The sequence below is a fragment of the Ruditapes philippinarum genome, unplaced genomic scaffold (genome assembly GCF_026571515.1).
Source record: "Ruditapes philippinarum isolate M1 unplaced genomic scaffold, ASM2657151v2 ctg2997_1_1_1_1, whole genome shotgun sequence".
Taxonomy (NCBI): Eukaryota; Metazoa; Mollusca; class Bivalvia; order Venerida; family Veneridae; genus Ruditapes; species Ruditapes philippinarum.
Genome location: NW_026864709.1, coordinates 246,960 through 272,145, shown reverse-complemented (window position 1 = coordinate 272,145; position 25,186 = coordinate 246,960). Strand labels below are relative to the sequence as shown.

Sequence of the window (25,186 nt, the reverse complement as noted above, 5' to 3'; positions counted from 1 at the left end):
TGAAAATAAGAATTATTGGCTATTTTAATTGACGTCACTTTGAACATAGTGCATGAAGATATAAATTAAAATACTGTTTTTTAAAATCCTTGAAATTATTAAAATAAGTCATTTAAAGAAAAATCAAATCAATCAGGATTTATGAAATATCTTAAAACGGGATTGTATCTCATATTTTTTTCTCATTTTTGAACTGGCACTTTAAACTGGTAAGATTTAACTTTCAGTTCCCCATAAATTAGATAATAAATGAAGCATTATTAGTTTTGTTTTGCCCTGCACTGATTGTGCATACTTCTTCCGTTTCTAAGGAAATATAAATATCATATTGTAAACAGGTATATTTATAGGTCAAGTACAACAAATTCAAATGTACATGTTTTAGTAATTAATTAAAAACATCTATTTTGGGGTTCAGCTGTGCGATGTAGTCACGTTGTTACACCGTCCATTTGTCATTATATTTCATTAAATTTTGCATTGGCACCCAACATATAGCATGTTTGATTGTACAATGTAATTTGAAGTGGTGATACTAGATGTTGGTGCAATACATGATATATTTTATTTTTGTGGTTTCCTTTAAACTTAATTATTGTTCCAAATTGACTATAGCATCTTTTATGTATATTTGTTATCAAATCATGACTTTTGTCTGGATAAGAGTTTTTTAAAGTTAAGAAAAAAAAATATTGATACTTTAACTCGTATTTTAAATTAAGTATCTTGTAAGTGATTGTAAAACTGTTAATTATAAAGAATAAAAATAAAAAAAACTAATTATATTGAACGTATCCTGCTAACAAAGAGGCAAATGACAGCAACATTGATTTTGAATGTTGAACTGCTTATGCTTAAATGTAATAAATTTTCAACAGAATGCACGACATAATTATACAAGCAACATACTTAACATATATATCAAATCCAGCAAGATTGTCTGCTTGCTTTTCGATACGCACATGTGATACTTTGTTTTTCATTTAAGAAGAACAAAACCGTATTAAGAATTAGTGTATATATTTACAGAACAAGAGGGGAAACAATCTGGTGTATGCTGACCTAGATATAGCCGAATATCCTGACCTGGCAGTTAAGAGACCCCTTGTTACTATGCATGAGCAGACAGAATATGTGTCGATAGATTTCAGTAGATTTCAGTAAGACCGGCGCAGCAACGATAGCAGACAGCTATGGAGACGACAACTAAAGCGACGTTAACTATATATGGGGCAATAAAATAGTTAGAGGATCAAAAAGTAAAAAAGAACCAATTCCTTCACAAAATAGAGGGGTCATGGCCCCCTCTTTACAGCAAAAGAAAATAATAATAGAAATAGCCCCACCTTCCGTTTAAGCAAAACCTCTGGGTCAACTGTTTTGGCGAGACATTTTATTCGATAAAAAAACCCTTTTGCTAACATAGAAAATAGTATTATAGATAAGCATACAACGTGGAGAACGATGCATGATTTGTGAATTTATCTTCTTTTTTTTCAATTATTCATAAGTCTTCATTTATTGTTCATGATGTATTTACTTATCCGAAGGAACTAACTTTACAGCTGGTTATTAAAAAAATAGTTCGTAGTGCATAAAACGTAAGTAAAATAGAACAAAGTCAATATTTTAGCCTGTAAAAAGCGTTATCTAAATAATATACTTGTAAATTATAACCCGCTTTGATAATTTGATATGTAACTTGCTTTTAATGTATTTAATTTACACTGGAATATAATGTATGCATAATGGGAAAGGAATAAGTGGGATTTGGTAGGCGTTCGCTTTACAGCTGCTTGGTCGGTTAACGCAGTGTTTAATTGCAGTTATCATAAACAAGGCGAATATTTTAAGGGGAAACTAATCCGTTATACCAAAGCTTTTAACCATTCATTCAAGCATTCCTAGTGTATATGCATGTCATCATTTATAAATAAACCATTCTTTGTAGTACACAATCAATACTCTCTTCACCACTAACTGTTTCATTATACAGTGTAAATAACATGGCATTGTCTTGAAGAAGGAAGCAAAAATAATAATCCTTACACGTGATAAATGTTTAAAACTTTCACGATTAACATCTTTAAACCATGTTCATCTGACATGTATACTTATTTGTGATACTAAATAATTACAAGAGGTCACTTATTTAACATCATTTAACAACCGAACTTTTAAGATGGCTTTCTTAATAAGGACATGATTACTTGATATAAGGTCATGAAAACAACAACAACAAAAACGATTCAACAATGTTTGTTTATATTAAAAGGTATAAACATATTGGTATATGTTACCCTCACTGTAATTTAAGCGTGTGCAATTGCCAATGTCTTCATTTGTTTTCTGACAATGAAGAATCTTTTAAACGGAAATACGATATATGTTATTTTCCTTACTGTCATAGTGATGAAACCAACATGTAAGTGTTCTTTTTATTACTATCTGTCTTATTCAGAATGTTTTTTTTAAAAACATAAAGAGTAAATATTTTGACATGTACAAAACAGATGGTGGACAATTGGGCAATTCCTATAAAATAGCATAGACGACACCATTTAAAAGGGGAATTATATTGGTTTTGGTAAATTTGAAACCTGAAGCATAATATATTTTTAGGTACATGTACATATCTTTTAAGACAATATTTCCCTAAATGTTTGCTTGTAATTTCCAATTCCTTTAACATTTTTATATTTATTATTTAAAACATTTTTCAGTATACTAATAAGGAGATGAGAAATTCATTTAGGAACATGTACATGTATCATTTTTATATCTTTTTATAGAACATATGATATATCAAACTTACCATTGTGGATTCATAGTAAAGAGCAATTACAAACTGTCTTCAATTATATTCATTTTTATTTTTTAAAGAAGAAAATATGGCGTATTTTTATAATGCTTTGAGTAAAGGATGCTTTGCACTTTTATAATACCATTTGACATACGATTAGAATAAAAGTACAATCATAACTTAAATACTACCAAATATGAAAGCTATTCATTACCACATACTTATATTGCCCTGGATACTTCATGATTCAAACTTCAGTTCATCTTAACAGTTAAATAATTACCTAAAAGTTTATTCGAAAAATTAATTCTGACTAGAAATACACGTAGTAATTATTTATAATAAACAAATGGTAATTATTCGCACTTTTATCTTGACTTTCAAAGATCAAATAAAAAGAAAATAATACGAGGGGTGTTCGGGAAGTTTAAGGACTTTTACTGTAGTTTGATAAATGATAGGAATTGAAAAACAAGAAAAACACCATAAAAGTATTAAATTCTTTTACAGCCAGCTGTAAAAATTACAATGAAATACATTCAACAATAAGTAAATTACAAATAAAACAAAACATACACCAAAGCATACCTGGAGCACGCTAACGTCAGTGCTAAATATGTTCAAGTCAATTTTCCCCGATCGTCATATTGACACACTTTTCGACGTAATCTCCATTCACAGCGATACATTTTCTATGCCTCTTGACCCATTTGTCGTACGTGTCCTCGTACCAGATGTTGTCGAATGACGAAACTATTATCTGGGTTTCAATTTATAATTCCAACCCGGAATTAAAGCATCGACCACGCAGCTGTGCTTTGATTTCCGGAAAATCTCGGAAATCAAACATCTATTGACTCTCTTCCATTTCAGAAAATGTCGTGCCATCTAAATACTAGCGATCTACAGCATTTCGTTGTTGTACTAGATGCTTGACTCATTTTACACGTCTCCGTTGGTGTCTTTTCTATTCCAACACAAAACCTGATGATTGCCCTGACTTCAATGTCGCCTATTGACGTCATTTTTCTCTTGAATTGTGTAAGCACCAGTGATGTTAAAACCGTTGTTATTCAAACAATTGTAATGATTTACGAGTAGAATTTTCAGGAAATGACCTTGACGTTGTATTGAACGCTCGTGTTTCTTCGTGAAATTATCCATTGTAATTTAAGAAAATTATTATCAATTAAATATATCGGTACCATTAACTTAAATACGATAAAATCGGAGTGCTCCGGGTATGCGTTTTGCTGTTACAATAGAAATAAGTTTCGAGCGGTATTTGTCTATTCTTGTTAGTGAGCGTTATACTACATATTGAGCACATATTTAAATTACATTTTGTGAAGTATAGATAAAAACGCACCATAAAGGAAAAAAATACAGCAAAAGTCCTTAAATTTCCCGAACACCCCTCGTATATATCAATTTTACCACCAGTAAAACCATGGATAAATCGAGTTATAAATAGAATTACTATATCCATTTTAACTACAAGTTGTAAAGATACTGAATTTAACATTAGATTTTATAAATTAAAGTCAGGAATGACAATATAGTGAAAAAGGACTTTAGTTTTTTGTACTCTTTCTTCTTTCCTGGCATTTAGTTTATTAGATTTTAAAGCTCTAATGCAAGATGTATATATAAAGACATCAGTAATATTTGAAATTTAATTTTCAAACCATCTCACAGCCGTTACAATAAAATGATGATTCTTATAAGATTATTCTTATAAATCCGTGCAGTCTTACACCATGTTCAATTGCGACTCTGTAAATCCGTGCAGTCCTACATCATTCAAAATCGCCAGTCTGTTTATCCGTGCAGTTTAACAACATGCGCAATTTCCAATCTGTACATCGGTGCAGTCTTATTCTTATGTATAATTTTAGTGGTTTGCCTGCCCGTGCTAGTCAACTGCCGGCCTTGAGTTGCCGTACCCAATGATTTCCCAGGCCAAGTCTTGGGACAACAGTTCTCGAAGGGGAGGGAAATAATGTCATGACGTTGGTGGAACGTCATAAAACTGACATTGAGCATAATATATGCAAAAATTTGAGTAAGTAAATTAACATAAAGGAATGTTTCCCATATTTAAGGACAAACACTACTATTGGAAGTCAGCCAATTTTAAACGACAGGGCTTGTGTGCCTCAAAACGTTACAATAACAACCAGCTTCAGTATCATCAGACATATCAGATACTTAATTACAACCAGTTCCTATCTCATCAGACATATTGAGATACACGTCATTAATAAATGAAGACCTAAATTTTGTGTTTTTTTAAGTTTATTTATACTGGGCGTCGGCTATGCCATATGTCCCGGACTATCGGCCTTTGTGACGCGCTGGTCGTAGAGGAAGACTTTTTAAGCTGTCTGTTGTCATAGAGATCTTCTCCCAAGGAACACATTCTCCGCATCGTAGAAAAAATAAAGACAATAGTTGAAAGGCACCTCTTTCGGGAGGCAGAAGCATCTCTTCGCCGTTAGTAACACCAGCAAAATGACCTTACTGGGTCATCCATCTGGTGTGAACTTTGCACTCCGAGCGACGCGGATATTGCGAAGGAATGTCGGAGTAAAGACTACCTTGTTTAAGTTTATGGTTTTATATATTTGCTACCAACTTCCTGCGTGTCCAATGTTATACATATGAAGTGCCAGAATGCTTTTTAGGAGACAGAAATGTTAGCCACTTATTATAAAATTCAAATAGTTAATTTCCGTAAATATCAAGATTTTCAAGATAATTTTTAGAGCAACGCAAATGTTATACAAACCAGTAAATCTGAGTTATTCCCCACCCTTAACAATGAAATTATTTTCACTCGATATTTAAAAAGACCCAATCATTTGTAAGTGTGATAAAATTGGATAATGGACTCCTTTGTTGTTTCAATGACTTTAATTGTAAAATATTTCTATATATCTAGATACCTTTCATAATTACAATTAATGTCCTTGTTTTTCGATCGTTTTATATCCAGTATTGTTGCGTTATTTAAATAAAACAGTTTAACAAATCACAATGAAATCTTTAAAGGCAGCATGTGTTACTTTCGTAATAGTTATAATTGTAGGAATAAGGCCCTCGTGTGAGTAAAACTCAGTTTAGTTGATTATTTAAAAACAATTTTATTGTTTTTCTTTTATAACCACAAGCGTTTCATCTCGGCAGGTATAAATATATTTACTTTTTCTACAGTGTTGCAAGTGCTACAAAACTTTAAGGAAACGTGAAATAAATACCAGTTGGAAAAAATGTTTACTAGATCAGGGGCCTGTAGGTAATTGGTGTAAAAATGCCTAATAATGCCTTTTAAAAGTATAAATATCTTTTAAAAAATCGTATATTCAATATAGTTTTGTTTTTCTTATTTCTTTGGGACTGACGGATCTTTAAGCGGGGTTATATCTTGTAACTAGAATAAAAAAAAACATGTTCATAAAAGAATTTCATGATGAACAATAATTGTATAAAAAAACAAATAATATCTTTCTTCTTACAGGTTTTGCCTTGGAGTGAATTATTTTCTTTAAGTATTTGCACATGTACCTGTATGCATGTTTACATGTAAGGCTAACTTAACTTTAACAAATTATTTTCAAGTTTTGTGTGAGTTTAGACATATATGTGTATATATTTTGTTTTCGAGGTGTGTACAAATATGAATGAAACTAGGCCAATATCTCGCTTTTAACCACATTGAACAATTTCCATTTATCGCATAAATGGATTGTTTAAGCTCTCAATTGATACAATATATGTGAAAATCAGTTCAGTCTAGCTTTGGTATTATCTCGATTAACGCTATATACTCGTGTATAAAAAAGCTAAAATGGTTGGGAAAAGATCTCCTTTCAATGACCAAATACGGTCCTGTATCAAGAACTGCTTCGTGGTGTCATGTTGTGTTGTTGCATGACAATGCTTCGTCACACAAAGCGGCCATTGTATGAGACTATCTGAAACAGGAAAAGGTTATCGAGCTTCCTCACTTTCTAATTAGATAATAAGATCTTGCCCTTTGTGCCTTTTTCCTATTTCCGAGGCTAAAAACACCTTGCTGGAAGAAAATATCAAACGTGACAAATCTGGGTTGGGCTATTATCCAGTGTCTGAACAGTATACCTCGTAAATATTATGAGAACGCATTAAACATATATTAAAAGAGAACGCATTAAATAATATTAAAAGACTAAAACCTTGTTATCAAATGATAGTAAGTATTTCGATAATTATTTCAGTACTGTTTGTTTAGCACTTCTGAAAATTGACCCAGTTGCATTCATATTTAAACACCCCTCGTATTCTTCTCAATTTTAAATTTTTTGTTCTACAATTTGACTTGATCTAGGGACTTGTAGTTTTAAATTTATTATAATATTTAGAAGTTTTGTAGCAAATATGTAAGTCATTGATTGTAACTTTAAAACCAATTCCATTTACTTATCTTACTTGTTATAAAATTTATAAAGCTTTTATCTAAAACGATATACTACAAAGTATTTTTTCCACGTGGTTGCATTCGTGAAACATTCATTTTTATTCGTCTATTTAATTTCAAATATTTTAAAGAAAGGCGTTTATCAATCCATTAAGTATTTCTAGTGTACATGTATATTAATGTCATAAATTATTTCATTTTATTCAAATCTTTTAAAATTACACATTTCTTTTATAAAATCTATTTTTGCGAAAAGGCTGCATTATCATTTCTGAGATGTAAATCAAGATTGATAACTTTTAAAGATTCTCAGTCGTTGTGCTGAACCTTTCAAAGGGCTCCTAAGGGTAATAATATATCGTTTAATAAAAATAATACCACTACAAATAATGATAATAATAATGATAATCATAAAATTCAAAAAAAAAAAATCTTGAATACAATTTAACTTTCATCATAAATTTCAGCGCATCGTGTTGCAGAAGAAAATGAAAACCTCCATTCTTTCCATATTATAAGTGGCTCAGTTATATCTTTAAAGAAAACTTCCCTGGCTATTGTCTTTGAACAATGCAGTTCTGACATTTGACAAGTAACTTTATTATTATACTCAATAACTTAATCCTTTACTAACGACCTATTTCCGATCCGTACAGATTACTCTCTTAGTAATAACGTGTTCCCTCATTAAGTTCCTGTAGAACAACAGCAATGATAGAATTGCAGCAGCAGCAACAACAACAACAAAAGTAAACAACAACATCAGCAACAACAACAACAATAACAATGATAATAATAATAATAAAAATAAATAATGGTACAACATTAACAACAACAACAGCACCACCGTCGTCAACAACAACAATAGTAATAATAACAGTTTTAATTACCATTATCATTATTATAATGATAATCATGAAATAAAAAAAAATGATAATTACAGTAGTAAAATTGGTAGTAGATAGTAGTAGTAGTAGAAGTAGTAGTAGTAGTAGTAGTAGTAGAAGTAGTAGTGGTAGAAGTGGTAGTAGTGGTAGAAGTGTTTTAGAACAGATTTTATATCTTGTATGCCGTTTTCAAAAGATTGGTATTGCTTTTTATTTGTAGGCCGTAGTGGAATTAATTTTATGGTGTTTCATTTAGAATTTCTATGCATGTAGACCTTCATTTGATGATAATCATATATGTACATTATATTGAAATTCAGATTTAATGAAATTTGGGACCTTAAAGTTCGAACCAGAAACGGTAATGGAATGCCAGACAGCACGTCTAATTTACACACCAAACCAGGATAGCAAAGAACGCAAATGGGTCAGAGAAAATTCGGATACAGCAACAGCAGAAATAATTTATAATCACAAGAGAATACAAGAATATGATGGAAGTAAATACTTTGAATCAAAACAGGGGGACAAGTTCATCTTATTTATATCAGAGATTAATTCAACAGACAGTGGGGGATATTTGGTATATAATGGTTCAAGTTACACCGGTCGTTCACGTCTAACCGTAATTGAAAACTCTTCAGAAGGAGGTATTAGTTGAATCAATTATTACATTTTCATTAAACAGAGTGAAATTGTTGCCACGTCACAAATTACATCACTCCATTTTGTGTAAGAGATGATAGGGTTATGAAAACACTATTAAGCAAATATTGAGATAAAATAGTAGAAAATTCGCAATATGTCATCTCATATGTATTGTTTAAGGGGGCATTTTGATAGGGTCATCACAATTTCGTAAGCTAGTTCGACATTGAATTATCGCATGGTTTCATTCCTCTGCTTTTGAACTATTGCTTCCGTATTACAACTTTCTTTTGAGATATTAAATATTTCCACAAGGTATGACGATTAATAGTTTAAATTAAACATAACATGAATATAAAGAGTCCCTTCACATGAACTGAAAGACAACACATCCGGTACGAAACATTGAAGCGTATTTAGCTTGCATATCCACTGCACAACCGGGAGATGTGTACACTATTTTCAATTCGTATTCAACCTTTTAAGATGTTTCCTTTTTTACCTCTTTTATAATAGTTTGTAAGGGGCCTTAATCAATGTAAATGACAAGTTGGAGATATCGTCTAGTTAGGCAATTGATTCATCATTTAGATAGCAGGCCTCGACACTTACTTTTTCAGCAGGTGGTAAGTCGGACCACTGGATTTGAAATATAGGTGGTCCTTCTTGAAGTCAAGTGGTCCATCATGTTTTTGTTGTTGTTTTTTTTTAATTAAATAAAAATATTCAGACTTTGAAAAAAATACACAGAGATGTATTATTAACAACTGAAGAAAACAGATATTTTTAGATATATAAATTATTTTCATCTAATCAGAAATTAAGAAGAGCAAATCAGTAGGTATTTGTTGTAAAGTGATTTATTATTTTTACCTCATTTACAAATAGATATCAGGGATGCACTTATTTAGGCTAAATTTTATGTTGAATGGAATTCTTATTCGATTAGCGATACCACATAAGTCTGCCAAATTCTCTTACTGTTATTCAAATGCTTATTGTTGTTACGTGATACGTCTTATAATAATTATCTGTAATTTATAGATTAACATTTTTAATATAATTATTATATTATTTTATTGTTGTCTTTGAAAACAAGGAAATGTAATCAAAATAATAAGTACATTATAGTTGAATTTATTTTTTCACAGATTTGAAATACAGAATTTTTACCTCTCTGTTGCTTGTTTGTTAATATTTTTTGGCAAGGTATTTCAAACCTTATAGAATTTAATTGCGGAAAACAGATCTGTTATTGTTTAAATAAAGATAGATATGTTTTTTAATTTTCTTTTGTTTGCTGCCATTTTTCAAGTATCTAAAATTTAAGTTTATCCGATATCCAATACAATATCACAATTAAATAAAATTCATTACTAGTGTCCTTTAGATGAATCTTTTATCTAAATTAATAAAGCAAGTTCTTTTCTTTTTAACATACGTAAGCAAATCTTTAAGGATTAAGAACTTCTTTAATTTATGAGATGAATGAACATATACATGTGTATCGGACAAATGATTTTAAACAGCATGTATATAACATGTTTTTTTACCAAATCGACTTCCTCCCAGATGAGCCTTGCACCACTCTGAAAATTCATGTGGTCTGACGGACCAGTAAAACTAAGTGGTCCTTACCAAAATCAGGTGATAATGTCGAGGCCTGGATACATAATGTAAAACATATATTTACAAGTATGCTCAATGGGTTACCATTTTATTTTACACGGAGAAGTCAAATTTTTGGACCTAGGGTATAGAATACACGTGCATATTTAAAAGGAAATCAAATAAAAAAAATAAAAATATATAGATTTCTATACCTATCAGTGACATTTTTAATGTCATTTCTAGTTGGGCGCTGTCATTTTCAATGCAACTCCAGATAATAGGCGGGATATTCCGATAACGGAAATATCGCAACTGTTTGGCTTATAATTAATAATAATTGTCCAGATGTTCCAAGTGAAAACGGAAGCAGTGCATGTAATACTGGATGATACCTTTAAAACAAATCAACGATTCGTTTTAACCGACTTCCCTGTTCATAAGCTTTGTCAAATTTCATATTAATTTTCGTTTAATTTTGTCAACATTTTTTTATTAAGGTTGCATTGATAAATGTGGCGAACTTTGGGTCACAAAATCAAACATCACAGACGGAGACCCAGTTGCATTTCAATTCTTTGTTGTTTCTGGCAAAAACGTGACCTGGGAAAAGAAATTAGTTTCGGCCTTTAATCAACTGGTAGATGGGAAGTATGAGATAGCAGAGACGGAAGAGAAACGGATTCATACCCTCGATATTTCAAAGACAGAATTAAGCGATAGAGGCGAATACAGAGTAAATTGCGGTAACACAGTGTCGAATTCAGTATATTTGAATATTGGTAACTATCTTTTATTTCTTTTACATTATTCTAAAGATAAATCGTTAACGTGAAATATTTGTTAAACTTCACCCCCTCCAAAAAATGAATAAATGAATATAATAATAAAGATAATAATATACTGTGCGCGTCTTAGTTCACGGTACTTGCCGCTTTGAAATAAGAAGGAAAACAAACGATGAAATAATAATGGTATAGATAGAATCATATGCTGTTGCAATTAGGTATTTTCCGCAGAAACAACAACATACTAAATCAAAATTAGATTTAATGGGTCAGACGTACAACATAGACCAACCATTTTGAAAACACTATGTCATAATTTACATCAAGGAAAATGGTGTTACACTCAAGTTTATTTATGTTTTGGTTAAAATTACGTAATGTTGTAATGCTCAATTTAAAATATTAAAACTATGTTTACTTTTGTTACTCAAAAGTATTTTTTCGACAATCAGGAACATTTAGAAAATGATGATTGTTTCAGACATATACATGCATATTTATACTATTGGGACTTTATTGCAGAAATTTGTAAATTAATGTTCTGTTTTAATTTTAATTGCAAAACTGACATACATAATAGTTCCTTTGTAAACCACGCGGTAAGATTATTTTCCCCTACATATTTAACATTATTGTAAATATGTTCTGTCATATTTATATTTACCAATATAATGAACATTAATGATATTCACATATACAAGTAAAAGTCGATGATTTAAATATTTCAGTTCTACCAGTACCAGTATTTTCCAACGTTGAAAGCAAATCTTATTGCAAACCTGAAGGATGTATATTGGCCTCTCTATATGAAGCCGTGATAGTTGAATGTTCCGTTAAAGGTGGTCGATCACCAGAAGAAGTTATCATGTCAAAGAATGACCTGATGCTTACGAATGCAATACACACTCATAAAGACAAATTTAATATGACCTATACTTATGTAAAATACAGTTTTGTGCCAACTAGATCAGATATTGACACAACATTTAAATGTATGGTGAAAAATCAAGGTCACTCAGAATTTTCGTCGGCATCTGTAATGGCGTATGTTTCAGGTATGTAATCAATAAATTCGTAAAATGGTTTATATAATAAAGGCAGCAGTTATTACAGTATTGACATCAAATTTGCATAAATGTACAACAAACAACCTTCAGCGTATGTTTCAGGAATGTATTCAATAAATTCGTTAAACGGTTTATATAAGAAAGGCAGCAGTCATTACAGAATTGACCTCTCATTTGCATTAACGTACACAAAAAACTTTCTGCTCTATCTGTATCAACCGAATTTTTGAAAAGATGTATATTATATAACACTATATGCGGATGTATTGATACATTAGATCGAGTCAGTATCTTTTTAGAAATTGACCGAGTATCTGATTTGAATAATATGTTAAAAATCAGTTACGGATTCATTTAAAACTACAAAGACAATAATGTTTCCCGATGCAACCAGTAAATGTTAGCCTTTTCTGATAAACGAAACAATTAAAACAATATGAGCCGTGACATGACATTTCCAACATAGTGATCAAATGACGTAATCGTACAAACACGACGTCAAAGTTGACGCCAATATTCCTTAATGATATGACGCGTGCTTTTCCAATTACCACTGTGCGAAAAATAATCTGTTCTATCATTTTTTCAGATATTCGCTAGATTAAGTGTTAAATCGATGTAATATGTCAATTGCAAACTGATAATATCGTCAGTGAACATAACATGGTAAACATCGATAGATGTTTATTGTATAAAGATATACAACACATCACAGTCAAGTATGCTTGGTTCGTTTTTTGGCCCATTCATGTTTTCCTTTTATTATCGGTTTAACCCCGCAGACATGTATTTACACAATTATAGCATATTTCATTTCTGAAGTACACATAATTTGAATTTTATTGTTTTACCATACATTTGGCTATAGCGAATAATTGACAATTGCGGTGGACGACTTGATAAGATAAAGGTTTTATATTCTGCTTTTATGGTAAAACGTGTTAACTTTAATCTAACGTTGTGGCTATCTTATCGTATTGAAGTATTAAAATGATAGTCAGAAAAGGAGATATTGTATGAAATATGTTTAATATATTAGAATCGATTACCTCTCTAATCCAAAGTCTACTAAGCTACTGTTTCAGAAATTACTGATGCTTAACGATAAGATATTTAACTTTAATTTTATTTTGTCACCAGTTTGGATTGTTATTTGAGATTCATGATAGGATTAATAGCTGTCATATGTTGCGGTTCAGATAAAAAAATCCGTCCCAAGGGGACTTACCCATCGGCAGGTTCCCAAAGGAACGATATTCCAATCCGAAACGCAAACATATTTTAGATATTTTTTGTCTTTCATATTCTATTATATTTTAAATTCTTGACCTTAAAACAAATTTACATGGAATTTTATGTCATTACACCCGTAACTATTTTTATACAGCAGATTACACGGCGAAATACCGCCATCCTAAGCATGTAATTGTATAGCACGCGACTATTCTGGCACCCCCATGACAGATAAAATATCCGGCATGAGTAAAATTAAATAACACCAGTCTGATATGCAAGAAATACTTTTTCAAATCGTTTTAAAAGTTCAAGCTTATAAATGAGATTGAATTTCCATTTAGTGATATGTAACCCAGAGCATTCCAGTCATAGTGTTGTAAACATAGTTTTACTGATTTTTATTGGCCTACGTATTATTTTTGATTCCGTAAATGTCCTAATAGGTGTATAGTGTATCTTGTTCTTTAAGTATATTTCTCGATTCAATGACACTAACTGCACTAACATTTTTTCCACTGCAATGATGACATAATTCCGCAGTTAAACTCGTTTTTTTACCTTCAGCCCCTGAAAGAAACTCGCTCAATTGTATTTTAAGTCTATAAGAAAGAGAATTTCAAAAAAATTCATGAGTTGACAAATGTAATTTCATCTTGGCACTTGATATATTGTCCTTGCATCGAGAACACTTTCATGGCTTACTTACTTTAAGTAATTAAACAATAATCACATTTATTCCTTCGATTGTTATTTTATTTCCAATGTCAAGATGTTTTCCAAGTATTTCTCTTTATCCATATATAAAGTGACATGTAGGAACTGATGTTCATTATGTAAACCAGAATTAACACTTTATTGCGAATAGAATAAGGAAGATATTACAGCAAGTGGATACATTAATTAATTTAACGGAAACTAAATGATAAGAGTATATAATTAAGAGACAATGATTTAGAAAAGATTGCATTTTGAGAATCTTTAAAAAAAAAAAAAAAAAAATGTCAAATTTGACCACTATGTTGGAAATGTCATGTCACGGCTCATATGCTTGTAAAAATAATTTAATTACGCTTAGCACTTACGAGTGTATTTTTGTTCTACGAACTCCTATACCAGGTTAATACATGATAATAAAACAGGTTGTTTCTCTATCATTTTTATATGCATAACATTTCATTGGTCCAATAAAATTGTTATCATTATAATGTAAGAGATAATCAAGTTATATTATACATTAAGTAATAGAAAGAGCATCGAAACACGAGGCTATTTGATTTGTACGAGGGGTTGTAGCCCCGAGTATTAATCAGATTGCCGAGTGTTTGATGTTCTTTCTCTTTTGTACCATAGTCAAACATAAAAACACGTTCCCTGTTGTCACAATATGAAACCCCAGAAAAAAGGAATCAATGAACAAGCATCTGAATATGATATTTCTATCGCTATCCCTTTCTCTGCAGTCACAATAAGTAAACCCAGCAGAAATGAGACAATCAATGGGCATGCTCTGGAGTGCGGGGAACTGCACCCCAGTTAACGCACTGTGCATGTATATGTATACGATTTAACTCTGACACATTTTCAACAGAAAGGTCCCCAAACTATGATACAAATTAAGATTTACATACTAGTAATACTGAGTTATTAAGTGTACTTTAATATTTCAGTTACCCCAGAAAAGATTGAAATCAGTTTCAACGAGATAATAGAAGGAACGCAATGTGAAGTTCAATGTATTGCAATTAACGGCAGACCACCACTGAACTCGAATGTTTATATAGATGGTCAAAAAGAAACTGACACGATGAAGAAAAATGAAACAGGGGCTAGAAACATGTTTACTATAACCACGTCGATAACGAAAAATTTTACCCGGCTTCATAATCAGGTTAAGGTAATGTGCTGCAGTACTGTTGGTAATGGAATATGTGGAGAGAAGAAAGTCAATGTATTGTGTAAGTTTGGCCTCATATTCAACCCGGAATAAAGATAAATTGATTAAATTTTACAAAATGAAAATATGTTTGCAAACAAAATAGAAAACAATTTATGTGTTTTATAACGTTTAACGATTCAAGGCAGATTAAATAACCAAAACAGTTAAGACGTTGTGATAATACTGACAGGTTTAAGGACATAAAATACACATGTTTTATAAAGTTAATTTGAACAGTTAGTCCAACTGTCGCCCGTTGTATGATGAAAAAAGAATTTGTTGATATCATGTCTTAAAAGTGATAGAAATACATCATTGTATATTATTATATTTTCTTATAGCTTACCTATTGGTTTTTGTTGTCCACACGTGAATTCTTTTAAATGGTGTCCTAAAAATGCACCAAAGTAATGTCACATGAAATGTTTAGTTATAAACGATGTAAGAATACATCTGCTAAATATGTATTTTTGATTATTTGCCATACTTTGACTTCTTTGTATTGTTGAATTTCTTAAGAACGGGAATGATGGCTTTCATTTATCACTGCTGTCGACGAACAAAAACAATGAAGTCTATCCACCAGCTTTGTCAGTTCTCTATTGTTGGACATAACATTTATTTACCTTTTTGATAGTTCCACCAAAAGACATACATGTTGAAGAAATGTTAAGACAAAATCAAGACAATGGTAACACAAGAATTGAATTAAAATATACTGTAGCGGAATCAAATCCAAAGAGTTCTATTGCTTTGAGTGGAGTTGAAAATGTTGCACGAACGTTGGTTGATAAAACATACGAGCGAAAAAGTGGAACACATGGATGGGCACTTACAGTGGTAGGTGAAATGCTAAAAATCATATATGAAAGGAACTACAATCATAGAAACATAAAATTTAGTTGAAACAATATCTTATTTATAATCCATACATTTACATAATAAAGTACATAAAATAAAATTTACCGATTGAGTAGGAAGCTTGTAAAGCTTCATTGAAAACTTTCTCCGTAAACATAACATTTGAATTACTTAGTACATAGATCAACATGGACACTTAAAATATGGAAAGATGTGAGAAATAAACAATAAAGAAATTTAAATAAATAAATAAAAATCGCTATTCCTAGCCTTTATGAGTGAAAAGCGTCGCAACACTACTATTATTAGTATTTTTCACAATTAGATTAATTGAAAACGGAGTCAACGAATGATGTGAAATTTTGCAAACAAAAAGCTCATCTAGACTTGCATCAATTGAATATTTATTACTTAAATTTGAAAAAAAAATGTTTAATACAGTCATGTCAAAAAAACTCAGCGGAGTTCCTTATTAACAGAAGAAAGTATGCCATGTCATATTTGATAGCTTTCCTGTTTTATTTGTTTGGTCGTCAGACCCAAGAAAATAGTTCAGACAGAATTTCCATAAAAAAAGTCATTGTATTGTTTGGTTTTATTAACCTGTCAATTCCTTACTAATTACACGGTCAATGCACACAATATATTAATCTTCGAAAGATTTTCGTTAATTTCCGTGAGATGTACTCAGTGAGATTTGATTAAATATAATTTGTGCCTACGGAGCAATTATACTGAGCGGTATAGCGGAATAGGGTAAGCTACAGATTAATGATTTCTAAGTGTCCTAATTGTTGTGAGATCGAGACCGCGTATCTCCAATGTTTTTTTTCTTCTTCTTCTTCTTCTTCTTATAACTATTTTCAACATTATCGGAACTATATTTGCTTGTTATGTTGTTCGTTTTGATTTAATATGTTTAGCGATTAAATTCCTTTTAAATAACATGCTTTCAGAATTAAAATTTATAATGAATTCGGATTAAAATTAGAAAATGACATTTCAATGGCGAAAAACACAATACAAATTGAGACAATATTTCTAAGTTGATTCATATATGTGTAGACAATATTGGAAGCACTCGGCCATTTTCATGAAAATATACTGCAAAAATAAAGAAAAAGAGTAGGCCTTAAAACAACGGCAAAAGTAGGGATCGAACTACATACCTATATTAGACATATATTAGACAATCACTCTACCGTCTCTGCTATCGCGGATTTGACATGGCCTATGCATTAAGCTGGTGTGACTTTTCAAAACATTAGTGATTTACTCCATATTAATTCTCGTAAACTACACGGACGGAACCGAAGTGAAATCGAATATTTAAATGAGTGCTATAATGTATTCAAAATTGACAGGTCAATAAAATCAGACTATAAGGTAAACAGTGATCAATGTTCCAACAATAATGACGTAAATATTGCTTTTTACACGCAAACATGTTAGGAATAAATACATTTATAGTAAACAATGATGAAATAAATCCAGAAGTTGTAACAGTAAATGTAGTTTTTTGCAAGTACTAAATTTTGTATAGCATGTGTGATTTAGGATCTTTGTAAGTAAAGAATATGTTATCGATATATAAACAAATAGGAATACAACATATATCAATTTCAGCGATCCCATTGTCTAATAAACACATTGAATAGCCTGACCTATTTTGTTTTTGTAATGTTTATTCAATAATTGTCTTCATTTGTCTCCAGTCCTTTCACATTGTAATTTCGAAATAAGTATGATAAATTAACATGAACTCAAAATACACATTATGGTTCTCTGGAAACCTCCTACTGCTGTAGTTTAGTTTGTAAAAATAAAAGATAAGACATGTTTGAAGTTGAAATATTGGCATTTATCAACAAAAACGCCAGAAAACATGTTTTATATCACTTGAAAAACGGATGAATACAAGTTAAATATAGACTTTAAGCAATGATGAAGAAACCAAAACTAAGGCGAGTAAAACGAGACGAAGGTAGGTACAAGATTTATGTGTAAATTATCTGAGAAATTGTCAGAAAGTGAAACTTTTTGATTGGCAAATTGCGCAAAAGTTGGATAAGCCGTGGATAGATTGGCTGATGCAAATAAGAAAGTTGAATATTCACGTTAGTAACAAAAACATCAAAAAGGGAAGAAAATAGTAAACACGAAAAGAGACTTATGTTATGTATGAAGGTCCAACAACATAACTTATTTTATGATTGATGACAAAAATACATTTATTATGCGATTCACAGACTGAATGGGATTGTTGATTGCATAACCTTGTATTACCGCTCGCCCTTCGGGCTGTTGCGAATACAACTTTACAAAATTCTCTCGATTGATACAAACCATCAGAATATCACATTCATGCAATATTCCTTTCATATTCTATAATTACTGTTTAATATGTCCCAAGACTAAATCGGACCTTTGATCGCATAAAGGTGTATTACAGCTCGTCATACGGACTTGTATGAATACAACTATACAAAATTATCTCGATTGATACAAACGATCAAAACAGCACATTCATGCAATATTTACTAAATTGTCTATAACTACTGTTTAGAATGTTCAAGATAATATTCTTTATAATAACAACTGTACCTGGAAAATTTAATATAACCTTATAAGAATACTGCTCTATCATGAAAATTCATAACAAAAGGTAAAGTAATATTATTTAATTGTTCTCTTTCTGAAACGAATAAATTTCCTTTTTCAGATTTGGACTTTCAATTTTACAAGATTTGATGATAAGCGAGAGATAAAATGTCAAGTAAGAACTGACGGGTTTCCAGAACTAAATTTAGAACACATATACAAGCTAAATATTACATGTACGTTGTATTTCATTATTATCTTTTCTTGTTTTTTATATCTGTTTCACTGTTGCTGGTTTTGATATTTAAGTCAGTAATACTAACGATCAATTTATTTAACAGTGAAAATCAGTGAAAATCATCGATTTCAAGATTTACAGTTAATATTGCAAACAGTCATATCAATCTAACAAGAAATTTAATTTATAGCTATATAGATGATCCCACGACAATAAGATATCATTGCTATAACGATCAATTGGGTGTCGCAAACATTAAAAATAGAATTCTTGAAAACAATGTCGTGCTAATTCCAAGAGACCATAGTCGTTTCATGATACAAAGACACTTAAATCGTAATTTTGTTTTCATAATGTTGTTCAGGTGTTTATGACCTCAAACCGAAATGATTATTAGACTATTTCAATCGAGATTCTTTAACATTATTTATATTCTACGTATTGTATATAGGTTTTTGATTTGATATATTCTTTGTCTAAATTAAATATAACAGCATGAAATGTATCAAAGCTGTTTAAGAGTCTAAAAACTGAGACATTGAACAGGAAAAAGTATCACGTGATGTCCAAGCGAATGATCGCCGGATTTTATCAGTTATGTTTGAAAAGTTGATGAGCTAAGTACTCCTGGTTCGATCGATGTCCTTTTCAAATTTGTTGTGCCATTAATAGTAGCAAAATTTGCAGATGTTTTCAAATTATTGCATATTAGCATTTCGTGTTTAGATATGTTATTTTGCTATAACCTGAATTGTTTATAGATTCACCAATTATTAACATATCTTGGCAAGAAAACAAAGATATATTCGTCGGTGATGACGTTCACTTGACTTGCCACGTGGAAAGTAATCCACCGTCAACACTATCTTGGTACAAACAGTCTGGTTTAATTCAAGGCGAGTATAATACAGAAACCTGTAAATCATTGACAATATGCTACACTTTATGTACTCAATCAGAATTATCAATAAAAACCAAAAAACTGTCAAACCCTAATGATATGAATCATTTTAAGAAACCTTTGCAAATTATGTGAAATTCAACATTTACTGGTAAAATATGTCTTTCTCACATGCTAGATTAAAATGTGTCCAAAGTGATATATGAAGTAACTATTATCATTTTCTCTTTTAGTGGTTTACGAAACAAAAAGTTTTGATATCAATTTAACAAGCGTCTCGACAGACTATTCCGGTACATACACCTGCACGGCACACAATGGTATAGGTGGGATAACATCAAAAAGTATATCACTTATTGTAAAAGGTATTGTCTGTTAACCACTTGCTATGGTTATATTTAAAAACAAAACAACAATTGTGGAGCTCTCTCCCTATTGTATGAGTTTTTTGACATTGTCTTAAGTTTGTCAAATAATTATATCAATTTTAACTACAACAATGTATTTACAAATAATTGAACGTATTTTATCTTGAGCTAACATATCAGTGATCGGTTGAAAACAAATATTATCTACCTACTTTTTGCTTGTTTTCTATCAAAATTTGTGCATTTTGTCTTATTCAGAATCAAGAAAAGCTATGGTTCACAGCTATGTTTTGGGTCTGGCTATAGGTATACCTATAACTGCGGTTCTGACCTCGGTCATATCTTTCATTATGGTTTATAAAAGAAGAAAAGGTGCATTGTTGGTGACCAGAACAGACGGGATTGACAATGAGTATGTCCTTATTCAGATGTTATGTAAATATTTTATAGCCATTGTGTTGTAGAAATGGCCAGTGTAAGTTATCATTGTAAAACACTAACATCGAGTTTCTTGCTTTTTTCTTTTACGGGATGTCCGTGAGAGGTATCTGATACGTATTAAACTTTCATTCAATAGAATCATTTATGACATAAAATGTGACATTCATTCAAGACATAAAATGTTATATTCATTCAGGACATAAAATGTGATATCCATTCATGACATAAAATGTGATATTCATTCATGATATAAAATGTGACATTTGTATCACTCATCTTCAAAATTTATAACAACTACGATTTATAGAAAGAAATATCTTACAGGTAAAATAATTATTGTTTTCGAAGTCTAAAAATGTATGTTACTGAAATCTTTATACATGTGCACTATACCAACATTTAGAGATTGACGATAAAAAACTTCTAAAAGGAAAACTTATCTGTATTCAAATGTTTGTTGCTATAATGTTGCTATAATGTTTACTATTAGACTGGAATATTGTTGTTTTTACTGTGTTTTGCGATGTACAGAACCATTACGGAATATTCTGAATACCAAAGAATATATGAAATAAGCGTGTTAAAATGTCCATGAATAGTGTACAACAGGTTTATATTGACTTGTGCTTATATATAGTTTTATATTAAATAATGTTTGTAATAATATCACAAAATGTTTAATGTCCCGGCAATCGTATTTTTGATACTCTTTTCAAGGTATAATGGAAGCGGAAACGACGGTAAGAAAAAGAACAAAGCAGTTATTGGGAAGCTGATCTTACATTTATGAAGGCATTACATTTTTTGTTTCATGAAAGCATTACCATATGTGTTTTATCAAAACATAACTGTAACAATATGTATGTCATAAATGTTGAAGTTTTACAATGTACCTTATGAAAGCATAACCAAAGGATCTGTCAGTTTCATAAATGAATTACAATATGCTCTTTATGAAAGTAATACACCTTGCGTTTGACATAGTGTGTCACAGTATTACACAGTGTTATGTTCTTAAATCAAGTCTCCTGAGCATTGAACTCGCTAATCTAAATTGCCGTAATAACACCAAGTATATGAAAAAATAATGGCTATTCAATTGTTTTACAAAGAAAAAGACAGATAACAATTTTAACAATTTGTCTTCAACTTAATAAGGTCATAATATTATATTGATGTAAAATATATCTAGTGTTAGCACTATCTCATGCGCATTTCCCTTTATTAAGGAGGCGTGTTAAAAAAGGAATTTATCAATTTGCAATAAAGTATTTTATGACGGAACACATCTAAACATTAAAAGTTGACGTAAAATGACATCAATCACATTGCACTGATTTTTCTCCGTTACTTTCAGCTTTATATATTTGTTTTATTTCTTTTAAAACGAAATAAGTCGAATAATCAAGATCATTATAGGCCTCTTGGGAATGTACATTTCTATTTTGATCATATTTATCACTAAGTTTTCGCTTACATTTTAAAGATTTGAATTGTTCTGTATTTGTCTCCACAAATGTAAACAATGGCAGTGCATGCATTTCGGCTTACATAATTATTATAACTGTCGTTGTTTTCAGTCACAATGTTTCAGATGTGCTTTTGGCTTCAAATTTATTGTGATATCTATTTCTGAACTAAATCTTAAAAACTTAAATAAAGCGCATGCTAGTGATAATATCTTTGTCTTCTCATTTATCATTGCAAATCAAGATCGATAGTTTTGTTTGCTTGCTTTTGCTTTCAATGTAGTAAACGTATATCTGTTATTTATTTCATTTTTCTATTTAAATCGTTATCTCTTATATTACAGTTTCATTCTCAGATTACGTCCCATTGTGAAAGTAAATTGATGTGGCAGTAGCTTAATCAAAGCAATTTGCTTGACTATTTGGTCATTCATTTTGTCTTACCATATACAAATGCATATAGGAATTGAAATAGACTCATCATTTTTACACATCATTAACCACTTATTTGGTTGGTATTTTTTAAGAAAGTAAATTCATATGGAAATCTGATAAATTTAAGGTCGCAGGAATGCAAAAATTTTAACAACTATTCTAGCACATAAGTTAATTTTATAACAAAAATACAAATTGAAAACACTATTGATAAATTGCATTTGATTTAGTCTTCTGCTATCGCGACTATCGCGATTCTCTCCCTTTATTATGCTTTACAATTCATATTAAACCTTTGAATATAATCATTTCCTTTACAGATGTTTTTAAATTCGGGATTAAATTTATTGACTGAAAGTCATTTGAATTCATTGACAATTGTTCAGATTTGGGAAGCGTATATTGTCTGAATCTGAAATTCTTGTTTTGCATAAGTTATTATCATCAATTTTTTTTTCATGAGATCACGGATGGAAATCACTGTGATAATGATAATTTACTCAATTCGTGAACACATTATTGTCGTTGTGTAACTTAAGTTCTATTTCTAGACGTATGCCATATTTGTATGCTACTAAAACTTCTATTTTGTAGATACTGCCTTACAGGCCGGATATGAGTCGTTGGCAAGACAGGACACATCGAATGAGGAAGAAATGTATACACAAATAGGTTTGTAAATTTGTGACCACTATTGATTTGCTTTACAAAAATAAATGGTCTTTGTTGAGAAAATAATTGTATAAGCATTTTGTTACAATCAATTTTGTAAATGCGTATGCATATCTGGAAATAGTTCACATTGGTGAATCAAAAATTGTTTCCAAAACCATGACACTTACAATCAAACACTTCTGAAATGTTGAAATATTGATTTTGATAATGTTTGTATAATTAAAGCACAGGATACTACATTATTTGAGAATTCAATATTTTATCCCAATCTGACTGAAGAAATTAAAATATCACAAAATCAGAGAGTTTGCTCGACTATATCTTTGAATGAAAATACATATAACTAGTCAATCAGTTTAAAACAGAATATTTTGTTTCTTCCTGGTTATTTCACTATACATATCAGTCTTCATTTTGAAAGATACTTTGAATCTATTTGGTATAAAAATATAATTTTGCTCGTCAAGATTAAATAAGGTCATAACGTTGCTATCTTACTGAACGTCTTACTGAAACAAAACTTGAGGTTGGTCTTGTTGGTATTGAGTGATTTGTGAGTAGTGTTAGTACACATACCTTGTTTTCCGGCGTTCCTAACTGTATTGGATAGGTCGTGACTTCTTTGTTGCAATGAATAGTGACCACCAGCCTTTATATTCTTCACTTCTAAAATAGAAAAAAATACGACTGAAACGCCATAAACGACATATTTAAAAGGGTGGGTTGCAGGCTATGTTTTATTGAGCAACTTAATTGATGGTTAGTGAAAGTTATAGTCTATATAATAATGGGTTTCAAAGAACACGACAATGGTGAAATTATGAGTATTTGACATTTACAGATGTGTTTATACGTCGGCGATCATGTAACCATCAACAGGACACGTTCGCAATACTTGTTTTCAAACGTTGTATGGTCCCCAAAACATGTGTGTGTACCGTAAATAAAAAAAAAAACATTGGCAATATCAAATGAACTGGAATTTTGATAGATAGTTGATTCAAGTATTTTGCTTGCTTGTTTGTTTGTTTGTTTGGTTAGTTGGTTGGTAGGTTGGTTGGTTGGGTAATATGGTGCCAAAACAGGAACAATGTTTTTGGCTATCCACGGATTTGACTAAATTTTAAACAGCACCAGGGGTCAAAACCACCTCATCTGCTGGAGCTAAGAGATGCATATATTTCAATAATTCGAACTAATTAAGTCGCTTCATTCGATAACACTGGTTGCTGCAATTCTGATATCTCAACGCGTACACCACCCTTCAGCCAACAGGGATGAATTGATCAAAGTAATAAAGTCCTTCATCTGTTTGGTAAATGTTCACTGTATGACTCGTCTCTCCATAACAGGTGTATCCATTACCATAGATGTCCCTCCGTTGGCAGTACAATATGATACCTCTGCGCCATTCTAATGATACCTCTTCATATTCCATTATGTCATTTAATGGCTCATATATGAGCTAGACGATTGATTCTGTAACTGTCTTAAGTGCTGCAGTTGAAATCCAACCAGTGCCAGGTGATGTGTTGATCTTGGGTTCCTAAATCTTTTTAACCCAGTTAGTGTAAAATTAATCTAATAATAGAGGTTAGATTACCGTGGCAAATTGTATAACAATTTGCAACCAAGTTTTATCTACTGGACATGAACTGAGCTCGTTATGAATATTTTAAGTACATTCAAATGTGGAAAAATAAAGATAAAAAGTGATGCCAATAATGTAAAGTATGTACGTATGGCAAGCTCCATTCATCATACA

General features: G+C 30.9%; 1 protein-coding gene across 1 annotated transcript; it reads left to right on the top strand.

Annotated features, from left to right (window-relative positions):
* The first annotated feature begins 2,231 nt into the window (after positions 1-2,231).
* On the top strand, positions 2,232-19,522 carry LOC132726576 (uncharacterized). Its single transcript, XM_060711913.1, has 8 exons — positions 2,232-2,425; positions 8,470-8,799; positions 10,906-11,187; positions 11,922-12,248; positions 15,164-15,451; positions 16,070-16,272; positions 19,016-19,130; positions 19,497-19,522. The coding sequence occupies exons 1-8, from the start codon at positions 2,356-2,358 to the stop codon at positions 19,520-19,522; spliced, it is 1,641 nt and encodes a 546-aa protein (XP_060567896.1). The 5' UTR covers positions 2,232-2,355.
* The last annotated feature ends 5,664 nt before the right edge of the window (positions 19,523-25,186 follow it).